Source organism: Mytilus galloprovincialis, chromosome 5 (assembly GCF_965363235.1).
Source record: "Mytilus galloprovincialis chromosome 5, xbMytGall1.hap1.1, whole genome shotgun sequence".
NCBI lineage: Eukaryota > Metazoa > Mollusca > Bivalvia > Mytilida > Mytilidae > Mytilus > Mytilus galloprovincialis.
Window position 1 is genome coordinate 79048881 of NC_134842.1, and position 26318 is coordinate 79075198.

Here is a 26318-nt window from a genome sequence, read left to right on the forward strand (position 1 = left end):
ATCTAATCCAGCTGGGATGAAAATAGTTATCCCACTCGGACTTGGTGTGTCAGTGTTAGATCACCCATGGCCTCCGGCCATCGGGGGGGATCTTAGTACACTGACACACCGCGTCCTTGTGGGATAACTATTAAAGACTGTCCTTATGCAAATTAAAACATAAGTTCCGCCTGGTCAGTTGAAATGACATTGGTAATACATATCAGTAAGTACTGACGTTGTCTTGAACAGCATTAAACCTACACTTCAGAAATACAAAACTTACATAAACATATAAAACATTATATATGGAAAATATCTTGACAACTTACTTAACTTTTTATGTTTTTATTTTGAAATATGTTTAAAAAGAATAAAAACGTTTAGTTATAAATGACTGTTAAGAAAGATTTGATATGATATCAGTAATTATCTATAAAATGGATGTCAATTTTATCTGTTGAAAGAATGATTTATTTATTTCATACAGCTCTGAAGATACAAAGTGCAAAAAAAAAAGAAAAAAAGAAACCTTTGCATGACGGGGAAAGATCAGGACAGTAATTAAGTCAATATTATCAACACATATATAGAATATAGAATAGACAGCAAAAAAACTTAGTTGAACTATTCATCTCGTTTCCGTGTCGTGAGAAATTTCAAGCATTATGAAATTGAAATTTTCATTTAGGGATCTACCATTTGAATGTTATGGGATGGAAGAGGTGTGGGGTGTGGTTCTTGCATGTTATTTGAAAAAAAGGCTGGACAGGAGATTTGAGTTTAAAGAGCAGGATGAGACACTTTGCCCTAAAAAGGCAGGATGTCCATTTATGTGGGAAAAAGTAAGGATAAACTAATAACAAAAAATACATGACAGAGATTCAAAATAAAAAAAAAAAATGCAGAACAGAGATTCAAAATTTAATAAAAATGCAGGACATAATTTCTTATCCTAGCCCCCACCACACCCTTACAAAATCAAACGGTAGCTCCCTTAATTAAAATGTTACGTTTTACCTTATTAATACAATTGTACATCATTCGAGACACTGGGAGATGGACTGGATAAAGACCACAGTTAAGTTTTAAAATAAAGTGTAATATAATATTTACACATGTACATGTACATTGTCACGTATTACCCGTTGTTTAATTTTCATTAATACATATCTGATGAGAACCGCGAACACGCCACGTCTCTTATATTACGTGAACCATGTTTTACATTGAAAGTGTGTTAGTTTATGTCAATTTAAAATTCAGTCCTCATTGTTGTTCATATTTGTTCAATTATTAAATAGTAAATCAGTCGTATTTTGTATAAAATAAAATTGATAATATATGTCGACCTACGTCACTGATGTACGTATTTCTATAGGTATTATTAAACAAACACACTAGTAGTTAAGTAATTTTAATGACTTCCTGAAAAATGATCTTTTATAATCTGATTTCACCTGTGTCGATACCGATTAACTTTTCATTTGCAACCGTCTCACGGAATAATATGTGAGTATTTCATATTATATTATATTAATCATGTGAATTTATAACAGCTGCGCCTCAATTGCTCAAATTGCATTGAATTTTTCAACTATTCTGTAACTGTAAATGTCACTGTTCATTGGCAGATCCAGGGGTTGGAATCCCCCCTTTTTTTTGGACGATCAATGCATTTGAATGGGAGCATATAGTTTGAACACCCCCCCCCCCTTTTTTACTCTGTGTTGGGAACCTCCCCTTTTTAAAATGGCTGGATCCGCCCCTGCTGTTATAACATGTATGTAGATTACATGTATGCTGATCACATCTTTCATTTTTGCACAAATGTAAATTAAGGTTATATAATTAAAAGTTTAAATTAAAAACAAAATTCATAAATCAAAATTAATAAGTTAGATTTTAATCGATTATAATAAGTAATTTTACTTCATCCCCTCCTATATTTCATTTTGTTCACTTTTTTCTCTCACTTTTGCTTCTCTTTTTTGGGGGGTGGGTGAGGTGGTGTATGTCTATGCAGTTGCTCTTACTGTTTTCCTGTAGTGCAAATACAAATCTATCATCATACCAGTCATGATGCAATTGTGATCAGATGACATGATTAACCAATTTTAATCTGATGACAATCATATGCAGCCATTCTGATCTGATAACTTGTTCAGTAATTTTGATCCGATGACATGTTCAGTAATTGTAACCAGATGACATGTTCAGTAATTGTGATGGAACGACATCTTCGGTAATTGTGATTGGATGACAGTACTTTTGATCAGATGACATGTTCAGCAATTGCGATCTAATGACATGTTCAGTACTTTTGATCATATGACATGTTAAGTATTTGTAATCAGATGACATGTTCAGTACTTTTGAGCAGATGACATGTTCAGTACTTTTGATCATATGACATGTTCAGCACTTTTGATCAGATGACATGTTCAATACTTTTGAGCAGATGACATGTTTAAGTAATTGTAATCATATGACATGTTCAGTAATTGTGATCAGATGATATGTTCAGTAATTGTAGTCAGATGACATGTTCAGTACTTTTGATCAGATGACATGTTCAGTAACTGTAATCATATGACATGTTCAGTACTTTTGATCAGATGACATGTTCAGTAATTGTAATCATATGACATGTTCAGTAATTGTGATCAGATGACATGTTCAGTAATTGTAATCAGATGACATTTTCAGTACTTTTGATCATATGACATGTTCAGTACTTTTGATCAGATGACATGTTCAATACTTTTGAGCAGATGACATGTTTAAGTAATTGTAATCATATGACATGTTCAGTAATTGTGATCAGATGACATGTTCAGTAATTGTAATCAGATGACATGTTCAGTACTTTTGATCAGATGACATGTTCAGTACTTTTGATCAGATGACATGTTCAGTAATTGTAATCATATGACATGTTCAGTCATTGTGATCAGATGACATGTTCAGTAATTGTAATCAGATGACATGTTCAGTACTTTTGATCAGATGACATGTTCAGTACTTTTGATCAGATGACATGTTTCGTATTTTTTTAATCAGATGACATTTTCAGCAATATTGCTTAGAACACATGCCATTTTACCTTACGGAACAAATTAATCTAATTATCGATCTTACATATATGCTTATGTATCAAGAGTAAGATCAACTTCTTAAAGCACGAACGAAATATCCGAACAAAAGTTTGAATTCAAAATGAATGAAGAAGCGAAGGATCGAGGACAGAATAAAGGACTTGTGAAACACACTTAGTGGCAGGAACGGGACATACAAGCTCATATCTATGTGAAACACACTTAGTGGCAGGAACGGGACATACAAGCTCATATCTATGTGAAACACACTTAGTGGCAGGAACGGGACATACAAGCTCATATCTATGTGAAACACACTTAGTGGCAGGAACGGGACATACAAGCTCATATCTATGTGAAACACACTTAGTGGCAGGAACGGGACATACAAGCTCATATCTAAAAAGAAGTCCTTTTTTATGTATAGTCATTTTACTTAGTTTCTTCTGTTTTTATTCTGACATCGGACTGATTTCTTTTTAACTGCTTTTTACTGTGTATATTGGTGTATGTTTTTTTTTATTCTATATTGGGTAGAGGTATAGGGGGAGGGTTGAGATCTCACAAAACATGTTTAAAATATAGAGTCAATTACAAATTCGCTATTGTGTGATGCGATGCCTTATTACTTGATATAACATATTATTGTTGTTTAAAGGAGTAACACGACGGGTGTCGCTTGTGGGGAAGGATCACTTACCTTTCGGGAGCACATGAGATCACTACATAACCTGGTTTTTGATTGGGGTTCGTTTTCTTTGGTCTTTTTTTTTTTTTTTATGTAGCCGGTGTTTTGTGTTAGCTGTTGTTTGTCCTTTTGTCGTTTTTCGTTTTTACCGATGGCATTGATAGTTTGTTTTCGTCATATGGATTTGAATATCTCTTTGGTAATCCTTCGCATATATTCTCCTGATCTTCAACAAACTATTGTTTGGTACATACTTACGTACTTATTTCATTAATAGCCGCGTATATGTGTCAAAAATAATTAACTAGGATTTATCTATTATAACGGAACTACGTCAACGTTTCCACACAATAACGGAACGTAAGGTTTCTGGATAAAAACTTCTGACAGAACCGAATTAACAGTATGTCATTCATGTGATAATTTACCAAGCCAGCCTACTATGGCTTTCCTTTGAAGAAACCAAAATCGGATAAAATCAGATTATAATCATGTATAATGAGTTATCATTTTAGTTCACTAAGGAATTATAATTATAAATAGGATGATGTCTTGTCGTATCTTTACATTTGTACATCTGTTCAGCAGAAACGCATGCGCAAATAGGACGATTTCTTGTTGTATCTTTACATTTGTACATATGTGCAGCAGAAACGCATGCGCAAATAGGACGATTTCTTGTCGTATCTTTACATTTGTACATCTATTCAGCAGAAACGCATGCGCAAATAGGACGATTTCTTGTCGTATCTTTACATTTGTACATATGTGCAGCAGAAACGCATGCACAAATAGGATGATTTCTTGTCGAATCTTTACATTTTCACAATGAGCAATAATTATCCCGATGATAAAACACTGAATACTTCCATTTTTATCTAAATAAAACCTCCCCTCTAAAACGACGATTAGTAAACTATCAGCTATCTATACCGTCCTTGGTCTGAATCCTCAATAAAGATGTAGGCTAGAGAGAGTGAGAAGCTTCCCTATATAAAGAGGGTCTGGATGCGGTTAACAGTAGAGAGAATAATGGTTAAAATGTGCAGAATAAATGACAAACAAAAGAAAGAATAAAGTGTATTCCGGTGCTAATTGATTTTTTTTAAATAAACCATAATTGTCAAAAAAAGGGAAAAAAATAACGTATTAATTTAAAGAACACAAATGAAGATCAAGGGGCGGATCCAGTCATTTTAAAAAGAGGGTTCCCAACCCAGTAGAAAGGGAATGTTTGCAATCATATGGCTCCATTTAAACGCAACGATCATCCACAGCAAAGGGGATTCAACACCTCGACCCCCCCTTGATCCGCAACTGAGACACCCCCTCCCCCACAAAAAATCAAAAAAAATTATCATCACCCTCCTGTAAGCGACATTGCAAATAAACACTCTTTCCGAATAAGAAATGCTATACAGTTTCGTACATCTATTAAAAGCTACATACTTATTACACATGTATTTATTCAACAAAAATGGTGCTATTTGAAGTATAATTATCCAACTTTGTAAGGATTAATGGCATATACACTTTCCTTTTTACATGTTTATATGATTTATTGTTTTGGTAATAGAAAATCAATCAAAACTAATTATAATGGAGATACAGGTACGTAACAATTATCAGATTGTATCGACAAGTATATAAAACTTTAATTAACAAACTTCGCTATTTTTCTTATTCAATGTAATCAAATATTAAAAATACTGTGAAGAAGTTATTCACAGTTTAAATATTTACCGATTGAAATTGTGTAAGACGGTAATTTTGCCTAGCAGCTGACGAAATAAAGTGACGTACAAGATACAATGCAGTCTCAATAAATTATAGGTAAACACCGATCTTCGCTACCTTCATTTTTCAATTAGATCTGAGTATTTGCAAATCTCTGTACTAAATATTTATAACCCTATCATAGGCCTATGGCTGAACCCGCTCTTAAGTCTGTTAGTATGAGTTTCCATTGGTTATTTAAATATCATAGTGAAACAAATGTATTTTAGTTCAAGGTTGCAGGGTCGAGAATCATGTCTCTCGTTTATCAACGTAAGGGTCGACATCAAAAGTTCAATGTAGGATAAAAAACTGAATTCACATTGTTTTTTCACTGACCCCCCTGCCCCCCCCCTAAATCCGCCTCTGAGGTTTGTGGTACGGATATTATACTAACTAGTGATTTCACTTAAGGTGGTATGGGAGTCTAAAATAAAAATGATAGAATTTGTTCATACTTTGCCAAAACGTTGTATCTATTGATACATGTTGAAAAATATAATAAAAATGATAGGTCACCGCGCATTTTCTCAAGCTACAGGACGGGACAAAATGACACATTTTGTATGGATTATACAGGAAAAAACACCATTTTGTTTTTAGAAACTAAACAAAATGATAGAATTGTTAAATACTTCAGGAAAAGATGGCTTTCAGACACTGCTTTGAGAATATCATAAGAAAAGATAGGGTCACCGTACGTTTTTTCCGGCTAAAATACAAAATAGGAAAATTCCATACAGAATCCTTCAGAAAATGCACTTTTTTAGAGTTACCTCCACTTAAAATGCCAATTTAAAAAAAAATAAAAACAACCAAAAATAATTAACATTTGCAAAAATATCAATATTTAGAAGTTATATTCTTATAAATTGGTACTTTTAAATGAAAATGTACATTAAAAATCTGCATTCCTGCATCAAATTTTGCTAACTTGATGGAAAATCTGGACCTTTGATTCTCTGTTTTTTACAATCCAAGATGGAGGAAGACACTCATACCACCTTAAGCCTATAGATGCGTATGATACATATGCTATCCATTTCTATCACTCAATTAATGCCAACAAGTTTAGTAATAACACTTTTATTTCAATTACCTCATCAAGTGTTTTTCAATGAAAACGCTTACTGCAGTAATAATAAAGAATGAATTATTTTGTACTCTCTAAATCCCCAAAGAAAATTAATTACGTAATATGTATATAAGCAAAACGCTGAACGATACAACTTTAGATAATGTTATTTTGCATGTTAAATTGACGATAAACCAAAAGTCATCAAAGAAAGTAAGCTTAAAAAGAGTATAGCATTTTTTTTCTAGAAACCATACATAAACATATAGTACAGTGCCTTAAATGAGATAAAGAAAATTCCAAGTATATATTTTTATTCCTCAGAGATATTAAATTCGTTTTTTGTACATGATTTTACTATCATTCATCGATTTCACATTTTTGTAAGAAGTTCGAATTGTAACATCTGATGTATTTTATTGTAAATGCACAGATATGAAGGTGATTTCTCTATAGTCAAGGTCATGCATTAGATAATGTTATTATAGTCAAGGTCATTAGATAATGTCTTTAAAGTCATGGTCATTAGATAATGCCATTATAGTCAAGGTCATTAGATAATGTCGTTATAGTCAAGGTCATTAGATAATGTTATTATAGTCAAGGTCATGAGATAATGTCATTATAGTCAAGGTCATTATATAATGTCTTTAAAGTCATGGACGTTAGGTATTTTCTTTATAATCAAGGTCATATGTGTGTTTGTCTAATCACCCTGTGAATTATTCAGTTGAACCCTCCCCCTTTCCCCCACTTATGTGGACGACAAATACATTTGAATGGGGGCATGTAGTTGAAATCCCTCTTTATCCAGGGTTGGGACCCCCCCCCCCCCTTTTAGAAATGTCCGGATCCGCCCATGGCACTGATGTATATTTTATATAAAACTTTTTGCCTCTATTGTCAATTCAAAAAGTAAGAACACCTTATAAAAACCATCGTCTGTCCATCCTAGTATGGTAGCCGGATGCGGCCATTTCCCCTTATCGTGTTTTCGCTGTTTCTCCTCTCACTTTTCCAACGCGAAATCGGGAAATTTGAGAAATCGAGAAAGCAAAATCAAGAAATTGAGGAATCGGGAAATCGGGAAATCGAGAAAGCGAAATCAAGAAATTGAGGAATCGGGAAATCGGGAAATCGAGAAAGCGAAATCGTGAAATTCATTTTGCGTTTTCGCTTTCGTGTTTCGCGTTTTTGCTCTCTCGATTTCCCGATTTCTAGATTTCCCTATTTTTCGATTTCCCTATTTCTTGATTACCCTATTTCCCATTTTTCTTGATTTCTCAGTTTCTCGGTTTTCCGATTTCGCGTTTTCAAAGTGAAAGGAGAAAACACGAAAACGCGAAAACGCGAAATGGACGCATCCGGCAACCATACCGTCCTGAAATTGTTTCCTGTAACTTTTCTTTACAACCAATTGGGTGCGTTTGAAATGAATTCGCCAGTTTTCAATGTAAACATTGTATGTTTTTATACTATAACCTTGCATAGATAGAATATGATAGCATGCATAACAGAATCATTGTTTAAATAGCACCAAAATGGGATTCATTGCATTAAGAGGTCTCAATTGTTGGTTGCATAAATAGCCTGTGTGAAAGGGGTTCCCTAATGAAGAAAAGGTACAGTTACTCGCTAATATTGATACAATTTATTAACTTGGGAACATGTAGGTTTATGCCGTTCAATGTAATCTTTCATTTCAATAACACTATATTGTAGGTATTGCAAAGCACACAAATGTAGACGGGCACCCATGATTATTATTTAATTCTAATTTGACATCCACCTTTTATATTTCAACAGCATTCAATCATTCACTGATAAATATGTTTATTATTATTAATAAAAAGAGTAATGATTAAGGTGCGCGCCACGAGTTGGGGGGGGGGGGGGGGGGGATTGTGGGTTCTTCCCCCAGCCGTGACAAACACGCAACATTTAGAACTAAGACCAAAGACAGAATAACTTGGAGCTGGCATATGTATATGTCTTAGTTGGTGGCATAATCTGTTTGCAGACGGTTATACTTTGTCAACTAGATATCGGGATGTCGGTTTAGTACTAAGCTGGGTTCGTGGTCATTTCAGATTAACATGTCTCGCCATAATATACGTGTGTATTGCTGCTGAACGTTAAACACTAATCTATTTATCCATTAAAGAAATTCTGTAATGTGCGGTCTTTAAAAGAACATTGATTTAATTATGCTTCTCGAATATTTAGTATATATTATAAACACATGAAACAGTAACCGACTTCCGTAATAATGTGACTCGTGTCGTAAGAAATAAGGTCATATAAATAATTTGAAAACGTGTAAACAAATCGTCTTAATCTATAATACTAATCATGTAATACCTGTGACCTTGCAGACATATTTTGTCTACAGTCCATTTAATAAATATTTTCAGCATAAACATGCATTCGGCGTTCTTTAATTTATATATTTAAAAAGGTTCAAAGTTGCAGGAAAATAAATTAAATATGGAAGCTTCATTTTTGTTTTGATGAATTTTGAAGATCTTTTGAAATTCTGCTAAGGTCAGTATTTGATATTTTTTATGCATTAATTTTACTCAATTATCTATAAAACTTTAAAAATAATCACACAACATCAACTTTTAACATCAATCTACATGTATGTATTTAATAACTAGATATCAAATCTGATCAATGACAATTATATCAAAGTATTAATTGACAAAGGGGGTCTATTGTTTTGATAAAAGGGGTGGGTGGGTGCACCAACGATTAAGACAATGTTATAGAATAGGACTGGTAATCGGTTCCTTTAACTTTTAATTTTACTAATATTAAGAAACAGATATTGTAAAATGTGAAAGATTTTTCTTTGAATTAGAATAAGATCACAGAATAAACATGCAGTTTATTGCATTCCAAGAATAAATCAATCTATTTGATGAAGAGGCAACTACTAAATTTTAAATAGTGACATATTTTGGCCTCACCCTGAATTTTAAAGTCGAACAAATCATTTCATTTTTAAGTTTGCTACTGTCGTGCTGACAAACATTTAATTTATGAGACATACTTAATAATTTGTATACTTCTTTCATTTTTTTGTTCAATCTTTTTTTTTCAATGAATAAGTGAACATGAAATATTTTCACTTTGTGAAAGAGGGAAAGCAAATGAGGATAGAAAATATATGATATTATATTCAAAATGTTTTATTGATATGGTCAGGTGCAATTACCAGCCTGAGAATGATTTCATTCAATTATTTTTATTATTACTTTTAGAAAAAAGTTAATGCTCATCAGTACATTTGTACATGTATATAAAAATAAAAATATGATCTACAATACATATAAAATAAATCAGCTCTAGGCAGAAAGTCTGGAGAACGAAAAACACGAACACTTGGAGTTTATTCAATTAATAAAACGACATGTGATGATGTGCGTGTCCACAGCTGTTTAAGTTAGGTGTCCGGTCACCAACCTTTCTGTCCCCTCAGGACTAATGTATATTTGTTAATCAATCTGAAATATATATAAATGTAAAATTTTAAATGACAAAATGCTACTTTTTATAATGAATTAACATACCAAATGCCCAACGATGGAAAAAAAACAATTTTAAGAGGTCAACAATAGATATGTGTCTATGATATAAATCAACCTCTTATTCGACGGAGTCAATAAACTTTATAAAGACTTACAAAAAATGATAGATTTGCAATCAACCGTTGCATTTGCAAATGAAATATAATTATGTACATGTTCAACACAGTTACATGTGTAATAAATACAACCACAATCATTTATCCTGACTTGGTACAAAACATGAACATATAGATATAAGAAGATGTGGTGTGAGTGCCAATGAGACAACACTCCATCCAATTCACAGTAAATGAAAAACCATTGTAGGTCAAAGTACGGTCTTCACACGAACAGTAAGCTATAAAAGGTCCCAAAAATTACTAGTGTAAAACCATTTAAACGGGAATACTAACGATCTAATCTATACAAAAACGAGAAACGAAAACACTTATGAACCACATCAACAAACGACAACTACTGTACACCAGGTTCCTGACTTACAAAAAATGTAGGTATGGCTGAAATAAAACAACCAATTTTCTGAGATCTTCATCTTATAAAAATAAGAAAGATGGGATATGATTGCCACAATCAGTGGCGGATCCAGAAATTTTCATAAGTGTGGGCCCACTGGCTGGTTTAGAGGGGGATCTTTTCACGCTTCAGTGATTCCCTATATAAGCAACTATTTTTTTTTTTGCAAAAATCCGCCTCTGACAATGAGACATATATCCAGTATCCACCAGACGCCAACTGAACGTAGCCAAGATGCCCTTAGCAATATAAGCAAAGCTTTAAATGATTTGTTTTCCAGCAAGATAAATGTCAATTTCCCTTGATATTTTGTTCTCATATTTTAGACATATGTAGCGACATGTAGCGAGAAGTTCCGGTTCACACGGATACCTCGCGAACATGCTTCTCCCTTGAGAACGGATGGTCAAAATTACATTTCGTACGTTTTTATCCATAATCAAATAATATAATGACTATGAACTTTCAATGTTATTTCTAAACTTTATAATGGCGTCTGACGTCGATTTAATCATATTTGTTCAAAATCAGTGGTCGTTCAACTATACATGAAATTGAAGTATAAATCAAGTTTCACTTAGTATAATTGACTAAATCAGCATAATGATGTACCCACTTCATTGGCAGTTATATTTTATGTATACGGAATCCCTTTGATATAAACAAAATAAAAAAAATAAAAATTAAGTTTGTTAATCCGAAGAATGAAAGATTTGAGTGCGTTTATATAAACATACGGAAATTTAAAAATTCAAATCATGCATGAAGATATACGATCAAATTACTATATATAAAATCTGGGATTGAATATATTCCTAATAAAAAATAGATAAAAAGTAGTAAAGCATATGTACGATAGAACACGGTGTTTGGACTTTTTTTCGAGAAATAAATAAATACATAAATGCATATTACATAATAAAGGTATACAGACTGTTGCTGAAAATTTAATGTAAAAGTGCAAATTGTCGCCAACAATTTCACCATATTACATATATATAATTGCTTCTTTTTTTTTTAATTTGTTATGAAGACTTGGTTTTCATTGTTAAACCCATTTATGAGATGATGTATATACCTGCCAATTGGACTAAATATATACAGAGAACTTAGGACGAGGGTGTAGACATCCACATAATATGTTTTATTCATGTTTCCTTTAATAATTTAGTATGGTTATATATAAATATTTTAGATATCATATTTTCAGTTTGTTTTTATTTAATTTGCATTTAGTCTAGATAAAAAATGAATGGTTATAATAATCTTTTTTTGATCACGACTTTAACAAAAAACGTTAAGCGAAGATCACGCAGCAAAAATAAACCGAAGATAAAAGAGCAAAGAATTAACGTACGTATTATCAAGGTTATACAACTAAACACATTTATATAAAGATGGAAAAAAACGTCTACGTAAAAACTGACTTGACTATATATCATCATAGAATCTGTCCTCCAGAGATCTTATATAGCTGTTAGATAATTTGATGTATTTAAAATCTTTAAGCCTATAAACTGGAACAAAAGTAAAATGAACCAAGAATGATACAAAGTCAGAAATATGACAGTTTTTTGTCCGTTCGTTTGGTGTGTTTTATCATTAGATTTTGCCATGTGATTACGGACTTTTCGATAATTTTTCCTCGGAGTTCAGTATTTTTTTTTCTATATGCATAAAATACTAAAGTTGGGGTCTGATTCGAAAGCCTTAGGACAGATTTCCTGTATGTCCTACGATAGATTAGCACTGTCGTACTACTATTGAATATCCTATAATTAAGTGGTTTTATGCATATCAGCCCTGGATTATTCTGTAATAGATATTAAACTGGATTTAAATAAGACACATCTGGGGAGTTGATGAAGCTATATAGCGCTGCATATTCAACTAAGATTTCATGGCTTATAATGAGCTTGCAATATCATGTACGAAAACACGATATCAGTGTTGTACAAACCATACATGTGCAGAGAAGCGTTGGGGAAGTGACGGATGGGCATGTTGCAATGCTAATTTTCTACCCTATCCCAAAAAACACTTACTGTGGCTGTCTACCACTCCTGTCTTTCATCTCAGACGACTTACAAAAATGTACCTTCCAGAATCAACATAGGAAAAGGAAAATGAAAAATTGTAGAAAAATGTCTAACGATACCCTCCTTTAGATTTGATACTACATGTATTTTAAAAAAATAATTAGGAAGAATCTATTCTCAACTTCATTATTGGCTTGTACCCTCAGTTGTTAACTGTCCAGTTCTACACGTGATACTTCGATCGACCAAATGCGCGCCCGTTAAAACTAAATTTCTGATAAAATTTTGAAGGAGGGGTCTATATTCCTATATATTATTTAGTCATAACTTTTGATACCCAATTTTTATTTTTTGGTAACCAAATCCAGACCGTCATAAATTACACATGGTTTAGATTTGGTTCATTTAATTTGAATCTTTATTTAGCTCTTATCTCCCAGATTTTTCATAGCAGCTTTCACATAACAAATTTGTATTGTCTTGGTATCAATCCTGTAATTTTGGATTTTAAACCAATAAAAATTACTTACTTATTTACTTACATACATGTCTAGTATATAGATATTTAAGTTGAAATAAATAACAAGGAATTAACTGTCATTTATAAATAGTTCATAATTTCATACAATCATATATAAAATCAATGAACATTATGGATAATTCCTATTTGTAAGAATTTCTTGTAAGTTTAATTGTTACCTTTTCTGTCAAATCATTACATCCGAGAGGATCGTTCATTTTTAGTTGAAAGAAGCATAAAGATATAGACAATATTTTCTGATTTTTTAAGAAGATGTGGTATGAGTGCCAATGAGACAACTCTCCTCCACGACACATCTGACTGTAACAGTCAACCATTATAGGTCAAAGTACGGTCTTTAACACAGAGCCTTATCTCACACCGAACAGCAAACTTTTAAGGAAAACAACGGTCCAATCTATATACAAAAAAAAACGAGAAATTCCGTTTTGAGATGTTTTCGATGCGTCCTCATATATATACATTTATCGCTATTTTGTGCATTTTTCGTTTGATTTTTTTTTTTGTGATAATTTTCCTATCATGCTACTCGCTTGAGATGGAAAAATTATCGCTAGAAACTAAGCAGATACGTGGCATTGCTAACGAAATTGACAACGTCGTCATAGGTAAAATAGCGATAAACAGATTATCATTGGTCATTGGTCATCTCAACTCGATTGCCTTTCTCGCTTTTCCCGTCCCGGCTCAAGCGAGAAAATCAATCTCGTTGAGATGATCAACGATAATCTATAAGTATCTTAATTATCACACCATCTTATGATACTTTAACATTATCATAACGTATTTTGGATTTCTAATATGCGACAAAATGAAAAAGTTTTTTTTTTCTTTGCAAATTAAATATTTAAAAAATTGCTATTCATATATAGCATTTATTAAATATTAAATTTATATACATTGACATTTTTTAACTTGACTGAACCAAAATTTCTAATTGCATGCTTATAGTACCTTTCTACATGATAAGTCTTGCCGTTTTGAACCTATTTTGACAGTTTCGACAAGTACTTCCAGTGTGCTGTTACATGTACACCACTGTTGCAGTTTGGGGTGAATGTTGAGTGTTAACACCCCATGTTTAAAAGTAGAAGTGACATTCATTAAATCTTCGTCCGACGTAGTCTGGAGACTTTAGTCCATTGGTTGATGCATTTTGTTATTGCTTTTTGTTCTAATGTGTTGGATCATTTGGTCTTTTACACTCAGATCAAACAATATTTTCGAATTAAATATAATTACTTACTTGTCTATAATCAATTTTGTTTTCATTATTTTCATAAATTTTCAGTAGAAACAAACTTTCCAGAGCCTTTTTTTCAAGAAATAAAACAAGTCCCGCACCCACAAGATAAATTGTAGATTGATAACTTATTATAAGAAACAGCTAAGTTCTTTTGAAACATAAGACGTAATGATTGATATAGACTACCTGCTTCTGCGATAAATCAACAGTTACAGCTTACATGCAAGAAAGAATCTAAACTTCTGTAAAATAAATACCTATATATCGATAAGACATACTTAAGATAATACTGACAGGATATTTCATTGAGGAATGTTAATCAAATCTGTTTAATCACGATCGTTGTGATACCCAACGAAAGTAATTCACACTTCTCGTTGTTTTTCGTTGTTTATCGTAACATAAATTGGATTTCTCTTATTGTATTAAAACTGATTAGGAGTAAGTCTCTGTATCCTGATTGGCAGAGAGTCAATATATTAATATAATTATTTTTCCAATATTTTTACAGACGTAACAGAGCGGTTGATCACTTCACATTATATCTTTGACATTACATAAAGATACAACGACCCCTTTAATAAGGCGGAGTTATATTGTTCATTGACGCGTGACATTGAAGTTATAACTGATGACAGTGTTATTACGGTTCAAATGATCAGCGAACAGTGTTTTCTGCCCGTAAGGCGATGTTTTCCGAAACTGGACATTACATTATCAAATATTTACAACTTATCATTTGGATTATCAATACCGGAGAGAGAGACAGGTGAAGAAGTGAAAGAAAAATCAGAGTCTCCTAATATGTTAGCATTTTATACGATTATATATTTACCATTTTATGTTGCAATAATTGGAACTATTTTATGGAGTGCTTTGTGTTACATAAAATCTTTATTACAAACTACCGAAGTTTATCCAAGATTATATTTTAAAGAATCGACTTTAGCGTCACATCTTATTAAAAAGTGTAGACTAGCGACTCGTCAGTTTTCGCCTCCCTTTTGGATTAGAAATAAACATATTCAGACATTTTTGCCGTTTTTTATTCCACAATGCTGTGTTCAGTTTAAACGAGAATATCTACAGTTGAAAGATAGGGGTGTGGTAGCGTTAGATTGGGTTGTAAATTTACATCTTCACCGAAAGAGAAGAAGAACGGTGTTAATAGTTATTCCAGGACTATGTGGAACTGCAGGCGGCCTTTCTAAAATATGTCAATACGCAGCGAAACGAGGATTTCAACCCGTTGTATTTAATAGGAGAGGACTTGGAAATTCTTTTTTAACAACCCCAAAACTACAAAGCTATGGTGACCCCTCAGATTTCAGGCAAGTTATTAAATACATAAATGGTAAATATCCAAAAGCACTTGTAACATGCGTCTCATACGGAACCGGAAGTGAGTGTTTACTCTCGTATCTGGGTGAATTTGGATCGTCTGCTCAAATAAGCGCGGGAGTTAGCGTATCTGCTTCCTTTGAAGTTGCTCATAGAACGTCAACGAAATTACATGGTATATATGATCTTTTATTTTTAACATTATTAAAGAGAGTTGTCTGGAAACACGCAAAAGCTTTGACGAAAATCATTGATGTTCCAAAAGCTCTGAAAGCTTGGACTTACAAACAATTCGATGAAGCTGTGTTTTGTAAAATGTACGGGTATAGTGATTTAGAGGAATTTTGGGATAGGAACAATCCGCTTAGAGATGTGGACGATATATCGGTGCCATTGTTATTTATTTCCAGTGAGGACGATCCTCTTCATTCTAATAAAAACATTCCATTAGATCTGTTCAAATATTATCCTAACTTTTTCATGCTGATGCCCAAATATGGCGGTCATGGCGGATTTTTAGATGACATTGCTGCTCTTTCATGGGCCGATAGAGTTGTTATAGATTATTTAGAAGCAATACTGGAATTTACAATGAAAGGATATACGATTAACTACAATAAAAGTCCTGCGAGGTCGACTATATAATGTAATATTTATTGTTAAACTATTTGTTAAGTTTCATTTGTTGATTAAAATGGAGTTATCCTAAGAGGTACGTGTAATTGCTTGATAAATATCATCATTAATAAGTCATAGTTGCTTATTTTCATATTTTTGTGACATGTTAATTACTCAAGAGAAATACCATGGCCTTTTGTATAAGGGATGTTATCCATGATGTTACATCCATTAACGTACAAATACAAAATGAAAGTAGAAGTCTTGATATGGTTTACACTTGGTGTTAGTGATATTGTTGGCTTTTTACAGGCTACCTGTACCCTTTTTTATTGGGAAAATATGCGTAATTTTCATCAAAGTGGGAATTTTAGAATAACCCATGAATTTGACTGAAACTCCAATTTACAGACCCCATTTCAAGAGTCAAAACCCTGCTTTGAAATATGACCCCTTTTTGTCAGTGATGATACATATTAAATAGACCCTCAAATCTGCACATATAGTAATCTTAGGCATAAAAAAAGGTTTTTTTTCAGTTTGAATTCATGCACAATTTCTACAGAAACTGCACTGTTTGGGAAAAAAGTTGTTGTTTTGGGAATAATTTTAAGCCATTTTTTTTTCAAATTGTGATTCTTCTCCAGGGGAAAAAAGCCTTTATTTCCATTAATTTCAGGCAAACAATATCACTGTATTTATTCATACCCTACACATTTAAACAATCCAGGTCAAAGCAATTTGCAGTAAACATAAAAAAGAAATGTGCTATACATGTAATTGCCTAAGAAACAACTATGTACCTAAAACCAAGAGACAACGGTGTAAACAGCTGCGTCGCTGTACGACCTCTAACAAATTAAAAACAAAACGAAACCCGTATAAAAATATAATAAAAAACGCATTTGGTTTGATTACTTTCAGCAAAATACATAACGTTTCAGTTTACGCAGGATTTAGATGTAATACCCTTTATGCATTACATTATGGAACGGGGGGAAAAGGCGGGAGTGGGGGTGGAAACATAAAGATATAAGCTATAATAGCTAATATCATTTCATAGAAACAAAGTATGACAGACGACTAACGAAAGCCATTGCACTGCAGCATCTGGACTAGCAAACCAAGTATACGAATTAATTTCAGAACAAACAAAAATTAAACTTACCAACAAATAAAATCGTTTCGCAACAACTTTATAAAAAAATGTGACAGTAACACAAGTTAGAAAATTATCTGTCGCAATATTACATTGAAATAACGGCCTTAGTTTAAATAAACGAGACGTAAGTTATTGTTACACAGACGGATGTACATGTACATGTATATATGTTAATACCTTCAATACAATGTTTACTTCCCGACTGAAGGTTTTAATACTGTTATTAAGATTATGTTACAAATGAACGACTTTCAATTAATTGTTATTACATGTAGTGAAATATGTACTTTTGCGTGATCAAAGAAAATAAAACATCAAAAAGATGTTATCTACGGGAACCCCTCTTTTAAAGGTCTTTTAAAAACACAAGGTTTGCAAAATGATTAAAAAGGAAATATATTATGTCGAATGACACTTTTGCACGTTTAACAATATAGAAAATAGAAAGGGTTCACAATCTGTAATCATTGTTTTATCCCATCATTTTATGAGTAATAAGAAATGATACATGTTTGTTACATATAGGTCATACGATTCAGTGTCCTTTGGCCACCCTATTTTATCTATAATTTTGAAATGTCATCTCTGATTTTAATCATACAATATCCACGAAGTGTATCAACTTTTATATTATATTTTAGCTGAAAGAAATAATACCATGAATATACGGAGATAAGTCGAAATATCATTACATTAAAGTTACATTTTAAATTTCACATTATACAGTTTGATATTATCGATGCTTTTCACTTCTATATATACTTTTTTATCCTCCAGTTGAATAAAATACACTTAGTACATGTAAGATAGCGTAGTATATGATAGGAAGAAAATGATATGATTGATCATTAAAATGAAACGAGGAAAAATTTCGTCGTATTTTACAGCTGTTTTTGACAAGTGCATAAATTTCAAGTGTCATTCAGTTGCCAGTTGTCACGTGTGAAGCAGGATTTGCTTACCCTGCATGCCCCAGGGGTTGAAGTCATAAAACTTTGCTCAGTGCTCGGAGCACAAAAAGCATGCTGGAAACATGAAATCAAACATTTTGATTCGTTGATTCTCGAGTCTGAGTACAAAAATCGTGCTCGAAAGTTTTATGACAGCATGCCTGATCACAGGAGATAACGCCAAGTTTTTAGTGATGTTGGTGTTGCTAGGTATTCTGTTTTCTATAATGTGTTTTGTGTACTGTTGTTTTATCTTTTGGTCATTTAGGAGATATTTTGAAAAAAGAAGCACAAGGCTGATGTGCCTTTGACCAGTTTTTCTTATTCTGTTGCGATTATTTTTATTCTCAAAATTCAAGTGTACGCCCGGGCGTTTTGACGTAAACGCAGCTACGCGCATGGGGGAATCTGATTGTATTTATAAAACAATGCATGGCAATAACATGCAAGTAACCAATATCATCGGTGTCTGAGCTAAACATTTATGTCAAAAAGCGTCTCGTCCCTTTTCCCAACCTTTTCTCAAAAAGTTTGTCGAAAAGTCCAAGTCGGTAATGGAAAAATATTTGTTTGATTAATTTGAATATTTTATTTGTCGTGTTTTATCGTTCTTCATGTAGGAAAATCCACATAAGCGCTTCGGATGCATCAAATGATAAGGTCAAATATTCGGCCCCTTGATTTCAAAAATAAAAAAAAAAAAGTATGGTTAATTTACGAAAAAAATATTGTTCAGATGTTCACAAGTCTGTCTTACATCATTATTTATATTTTTGGAATTTTCATATATATTTGTGTTATGACTTCAAACTTCTTGAATGAAGTGCCAAACCACACAAACTCACAAAACAGCCTCATTTTGAGATCTTGCCAATAATGTTAAGATATCGGAAACAGCTTAACACAAAAAAAGATTGTTTGCTACTAGGTGTAATTTACATACTGTATGTAAAATATGTTTTGGTAAGCTGATGCTCATATCCATGTTGTATAAAACTATACGTAATTTATAGTTTTAGCTCAAATAGGATGTCAGTACGGCTTTGCTAGTGGGACCTTTCTACGCTAGAGTACAAAAATAAAGATGTGGTATGATTGCCAATGAGAAAACTCTCCACATGAGACCAAATTAAGTTGTTAATGTCTGTGTCTTTTCAAAACGATTTCAGGTACCAAATAATGGCTCTTGAAATAATGCTTGTATTTTATTCTTTTTTTTTATTTTGCCATTTGATAAGGGATTTTTCGTTAAAGTTAACATTCATCAAAATAGGGAAAGCTCTTGTTCTTTTTGAATCGTGTCGATGTGTGTTTATGCATTTCCAACTGATTCTGTTACATTTTCTCAGTTAGGGGATGACCATTTGATATTCGGGGGGGGGGGGGGGGGGGGGGGGGGGGCAGGAGGATTTGTTTTTGATCGGTTATTTATTTTTGTAAACTAAGAGGACAGATTATTCATTTTCTGCACTATTGAAGCAAGATTTTTCATTTTCATTAAAGCAAGGGACTGATTATTCATTTTCACAACCATATTTTTGATATTCGAAAACATACAATTTTATAAATGATTTGTTTATTATAAATAATACATATAGTATAGTCAATTCATTATATATATATGTACCATTTAATTAGATTAACCATCCCCCTCTGCGGAAATGAATCTTTTAAATTCCCAACTGCATATACATGTATTGCATACATACATAGTATTGAAGTTTAGTTATAAGTAGGAACTTTTAAATGTATTGGCAAACATACTACGCCTAGCGGAGCGAGGCAAAATTTTTTTTTAAAGGGTTTTGGAGCCACTGAAGGCCCAAGAATCTATAGAACAAATGATGCAAAATCATGCTTTCTGGGTGTTCCGAAGACCCTTTCATAATCTGAAAATGAAGTTTTGTTTTAATAATTTTTTGACAATATTTTGGTCTCAAAGCAAAATGTATAAATTCAGTGCAAGACTGAAGTTTCTAGGGACAACATCAAAAGATCAATGCGCATGATAAAGCAAAAATGGAATTCACATAGTTAGGCCTGTGGCTGCTGTTTTTTTTTTTTTTAAACTCATGATCAAGTTCATAACAAAATTACTAGATTACAAAAGGAATGCAACACTAACAGAATACAGAAGGGCAATCAATGAACAAAAGACAAATAAATAAGAAACATTGATCCCGAAAAATCAGGGCTATAAGTCTGAGGGAAAACAAAACTTTCTTCTTGCAAGGCCGTGAACACAATTTGATATAGAGACAAGCGTTTGGTTTTGAAATTTCCTACATGTAGTTACAGCCCTGTTAAAATAAAGGTGAGGTAAGGTTTCCTGAGACAATATACCTCAAGTTAAATGAAACCAATTTTCAGACATTTCAAGTATATTTAAATAATATTTATACTTTTGTTATTGAAAAATTTGGGAAGTGTTTCCCGATTTTTTTTGGGAAAAAAGATGAATTTATGAAGAATCTGGTGCCATCTCATACTTTCGATTAGACCTGCTGAGTTATTTATTTTCTATACATTGCAAGTCAGGTAATTTATTTTCAAACTACCACAGACCAAACCATTTATTTTTGTGATTATCAAGGCTGAGTTATCTATTTTCAAAATCCTTCTGCCCCCCCCCCCCCCCCCCCCCCCAGAATATCAAATGGTCGTCCCCTTAAACTTGGTTCACACATTTTATTTAGTTTTTCAACACTGTCACTGAAATCATTTTTTTTTCAAAACTTAAACAGAATATTTTTTTCATTAAATTGGGGATCACGATATCTTATAGTAAAAATATGCTACTAACTCTACCACCAAGTTAAGTGGTCGCTCTTTAATATGTCCTCAGAGAGAGTTTGCAGTTTATAGAAAGAAAAGAAAAAAAAACATGACGTTAACTCCTTGGCAACACACAAGAGAACTGAAGCAGATTACCAAGAGCGACTTCTACACGTTTGCTGATGTAATTCATTAGTTGTACGTAAATTGGGGCAAACTATCAGAATATATCAGTGTGCAAATCTTCAAAACATTGTCAAAATTATAATTAAGTATTCATTTCTGTATATATCATAGGCAGCTGACTGTATTTCAAACATTAATCACTACTCCTCAAATAGATTCGCTTTAATTTTAACATCAGATGCTTTGAGTAGTGATATAGCCACACTCAACTTTAGAACCCAAGCAACAACTCCCTGGCATTTGAAATTCTTGCTCTTAGTTGAAGTCGGTCGTCTCTGCAGAAAGGAAGTAATAATTTGCACAGGAGTCACAAAAGTCGCATGTTAGGTTCTGTGTTTTCATTATAAACAATCTCCTGAATTTTCCACTCATTTAGGTGGGAATTAATCGACAAAATACATATAGTTTTGCAGCTGTTTGTAGTGAAAAAGGAATTCGTTTAGGGTTCGGCATGACTACCTTTTAACCGAGCATGTACGAAGAACACCTCTTGCATCCATGAGTTTTCTGCAATTATAGGTATAGTTACAAGAATATAAAAATATTTTTATTCACTATTTTCATTCTCTTTTCAATTAACTAACGGGACAGTGGGATAGACACTTCTTGCTTGAATTTAAAAATTTGGCAACGACTAATCTTTTTTAATTTTCGATTTATTGTTTCTTTGTGCTTGTCTTTTCAAATATGCATTAAACTTTTGCTACTTGGCATTAATCAATCTCTCATTGCAATAATATCTCTCGACCAACGTTGTACATTTTTGTCCGTCCTCAAGATGCTTAGAATATTTGCAACTGGACATTAAGCAATTAATTAACAACCAACTATAACAAGTTTGGAATAGAATGAAGAGTAGTGTGCGTCTTTTAAATCTGGTCTTAAATCTTCTCGTATGTCCCTTTATCTTCTGTCTGTCAAAACTATTCACTTTTCTTGAGTACATTTTAAACGTAATTACATATGAAAAACCTTGAGAAAATCAAAATGATTAACATTGTAACAGTATATTTAACACAAACAGTATACTTGTATTTAACACAAACAGTATACTTGTATTTAACACAAACAGTATACTTGTTTTTAACACAAACAGTATACTTGTATTTAACACAAACAGTATACTTGTATTTAACATATTTAACACAAACAGTATACTTGTATTTAACATATTTAACACAAACAGTATACTTGTATTTAACACAAACAGTATACTTGTATTTAACACAAACAGTATATTTGTATTTAAATTAATTTAAAATACAAGTATACTGTCGGTATACTTTTATTTAACACAAACAATATACATGTATTTATATGTAACACAAACAGTATACATGTATTTAACACAAACAGTATACATGTATTCGACACAAACAATATACATGTTTTTAACACAAATTCTTTCAATGTTTTTAACACAAACAGTATACATGTATTTAACACAAACAGTATACATGTATTTAACACCAACAGTATACATGTATTTAACACAAACAGTATACATGTATTTAATACAATCCGTTAATAGTAGATTAAACACCTTTAATCCCTCAAACTATTTATGTGCCAAATCTCGTGCTTTTGTGTAGTGTATTTGGAGAAGGTAGTGTATTTGGAGAATTTGATGTCGATGGTAGATCTTTGAAATTTGAGACCGCGGCAAATTAGATTTTGACATGTACATGTACATGTAGTATAGACATCAGTACCGAACCTACTTTTGTCGAATAGCCATATTCATCTAATCGCAAATAACGTCAATGTAAAGCACACATTTCTTTGTATTCATATTTTTAAATGAAAATTGAATATCCTGACACTTATATGCTTATTTTGGTAACCCTTTATTTCATTTACATTAACCACTCACCGAAGAATCAACATCGAACGCGTTCAAAATATTAGTAAAGAAAGTTACACGTGATTCATTATAATTTGTTTACTTTAATATATATCATAAACTGGTGTATTTATATACAATATCAATTTGCTTTAATTCTAAACCAGACTATTGATTTTCTGATATCACACAAAACTCTTTTTGCCAGGTTTTTATAATAAAAAGTGGTAAAATATTTTTTTAAGGACTTTCGCCTATGGTTTAAACAATACTAATGCTTTCCCTATCAGGCCATTCGTACATACCAGTATGAAGTAACGACGAGACTACTATACCAGATGTCGTCAAGAGCTTGTGGAAAAATGATTCATTCACAAATAATGCATCGAAAATAATTTTGTTACAAAAAATCAAATAGGAACGAAGAGAAATACAAAAATACAAGGCATGGGGCATAGATGGAAGGTCCGTCCTTTCAGTTATCCCTCCCCCCAAATAATTATTCTGTATAATTCAACACCAATTATTCTCTATATATATTGATTGTTGGCCTTTTTCTCTCTCTATTCTTTTTATATTCTGGTCTTTATTCTGCACGTTTTGCTCATTATTCATTACACTGTAAACTATCACCCCATCCGCACATTCCTGTATACGTCAATGAGATATTTATCAAATGACACGTTCAAGGTAAGTATAATATAAATTAAACCATAAGGTCAAATGATAGATTCACTATAGGCAAAGTAAAAGTATATCATGTTTTTTTTTCCATGCTTTTCTGTAAAACGTAGAATCCTTGTCAAGTGATATTAGAGCACTGTGAAAAAACTATAAGTCAAGATGAAGGGACAGAGCCAGACAAAAAAGTTCAAAGATTTAATACTTTTATTATTGCTATAAGTGTATGTGCACGCAATTATAAAGATTAACTGCCAACGGCGAATTGGTAACAAAAGCCAATTTTACAACAATGATTCAAGTTCATAATAAAAATGTCGCCATGTTTAACAACAGCATTGTACGTAATTTCAGTCTCTTGTTGAGAGTTTTCTCGATAACAAATCTTATTATTATATTGACACATCACAAGAAAGTTGCTGGAAAAATACGGTATAATTTCTCCACTCTTTGCATTTTATTAGGTATCATAGTCGACATTTCAAGAGGTGAAAGGGAGGACTGGGATACAATAGTTTATGCATCCCTAGACCTCTCACTCGCACAACAAAAGCTTTGATAGAGAAGTGCTTACATTTGGTTGTGTGGGATGTATAAATACACAGCCACGTCTTGTCGGGATATATGTAAGACTTCGAGTATTTTGAGTTTTCTCGATAGCAGGGATACGATAGTTTATGCATCCCCAGACCTCTCACTCGCACAACACATGCTTTGATAGAGAAGTGCTTACATTTGGTTGTTTGGGATGTATGAATACACAGCCACGTCTTTTTGGGATATATGTAAGACTTCGAGTATTGAGAGTACCACGTTCTCTAAACTTTAAAGAATACTTGTAAAAACAATTGCATATGTCCGTAACTGGCACGTTGCAAGATTTAATAACTGTCCCTGTCCATCAAACCGTCATTTTCAAGTGAGGTAATACAAAATACTCCCTTGATGTAAGGAGATGTAGTATGCTTTTAAATGAGACCACTATATAACAGAGTTCAAAAAACGAAAATGACACCAATTATAGGTCACCGTAGGGCATCAACAATGGGAAAACATAATACTGAATAGTCACCTGCATGATAAAGACCTATACCTTGACATAAAATATGAAACAATTCAAACTAGAAAATTATCGGTGAATTTTATACAATTAGTATTAGAAAAAATATATGACAGCAATGAACCAATGGCATGCAATTGCCAAATTAACCTTATACGGGAAAACACTGAATGTAGCAGGGATGAGAATGTTAAACGGGTTCAATGTTCCCTGGGACAGTGGTGTTACAGAACAACTTAATAAATTGTAAACAGCAATAAATGCAAATGATTAAACTCAATAGATCGATCAGAAACTACCTAACGAAAATAAAAAAATAGCCACATGCAGTTTATTCAAGCTTTAATTCTTCTCTGTCCATTCACGCAGAGGAACTCCTTTTTGAACTTCGTATTTCAAAATTGTATTAATCAAATCTTTGGTGTCCTTCTCTTTTGTCTGTTATTCAACATGAACATTTCCCGCGACTAAAAAGGAAGAAGATAAAAAAAAAAAGCTTTAAACGTCAATACATCGAGGAAAATTTAGATCTTTATCATTCAATATATTTTACCATATTTGAAACATGCCAAAAACACTGGACACTTTTAATTTGCAAAACACTCATTTGCAAATCCGCCGCCGCCTCAAACAAGAGCTACAATATCATGTATATAACCAAAATGTGCAGAATTACATGGGATTCAATAATTTCATTGGTTTTCTACAGTTACTTTCATATTTATTTTGCAATTTGAATTATAAAAACATGGGATTTTCAATATCCCATGGGACAGGGCAAAATCCCATGGGATTTACCATTATCCCATGGGATTTTGGTTAAATCCCATGGGATTTTTTTTTGTCCCATGGGATTATTGTAGTCCCATGGGATATTTGTTGTCCCATGGGACAAAAAAAATCCCATGGGATTTTTATTATCCCATGGGATTTTTAATATCCCATGGGACAAATTAAAATCCTATGGGATTCTAATTGTAAATATATAGATATAAATAAACAGTAATGTGTATGTTACAAGGTATTCTATTTGGTAGTAAATTATTATAAGATGAATCTTTTTAATTGAATATCTTTTTTTCTTGGGAAATGTTAATTTAGCATATTGTTCTTTAACTGTTCAAAACTAAACTTTTAAACAACAAAGCAGATAA

At 32.5% G+C, this 26318-nt stretch overlaps 1 protein-coding gene across 2 annotated transcripts; it reads left to right on the forward strand.

The window, feature by feature from the left end:
• The first annotated feature begins 1360 nt into the window (after window positions 1-1360).
• On the forward strand, window positions 1361-16600 carry LOC143076450 (protein ABHD15-like). 2 transcript variants are annotated; one of them, XM_076252229.1, is made up of 2 exons: window positions 1361-1491; window positions 15060-16600. In XM_076252229.1, the coding sequence occupies exon 2, from the start codon at window positions 15203-15205 to the stop codon at window positions 16532-16534; it is 1332 nt and encodes a 443-aa protein (XP_076108344.1). In that variant the 5' UTR covers window positions 1361-1491; window positions 15060-15202; the 3' UTR covers window positions 16535-16600. The 2 variants fall into 2 exon arrangements, with proteins under 2 accessions (XP_076108344.1, XP_076108343.1); XM_076252228.1 differs by lacking the exon at window positions 1361-1491 and adding an exon at window positions 9079-9160.
• Window positions 16601-26318: the final 9718 nt, after the last annotated feature.

Coding starts and splice junctions, on each gene's coding strand:
- LOC143076450 (XM_076252229.1), top strand. CDS start 15,203: ATGATCAGCGAACAGTGTTTTCTGCCCGTAAGGCGATGTTTTCCGAAA.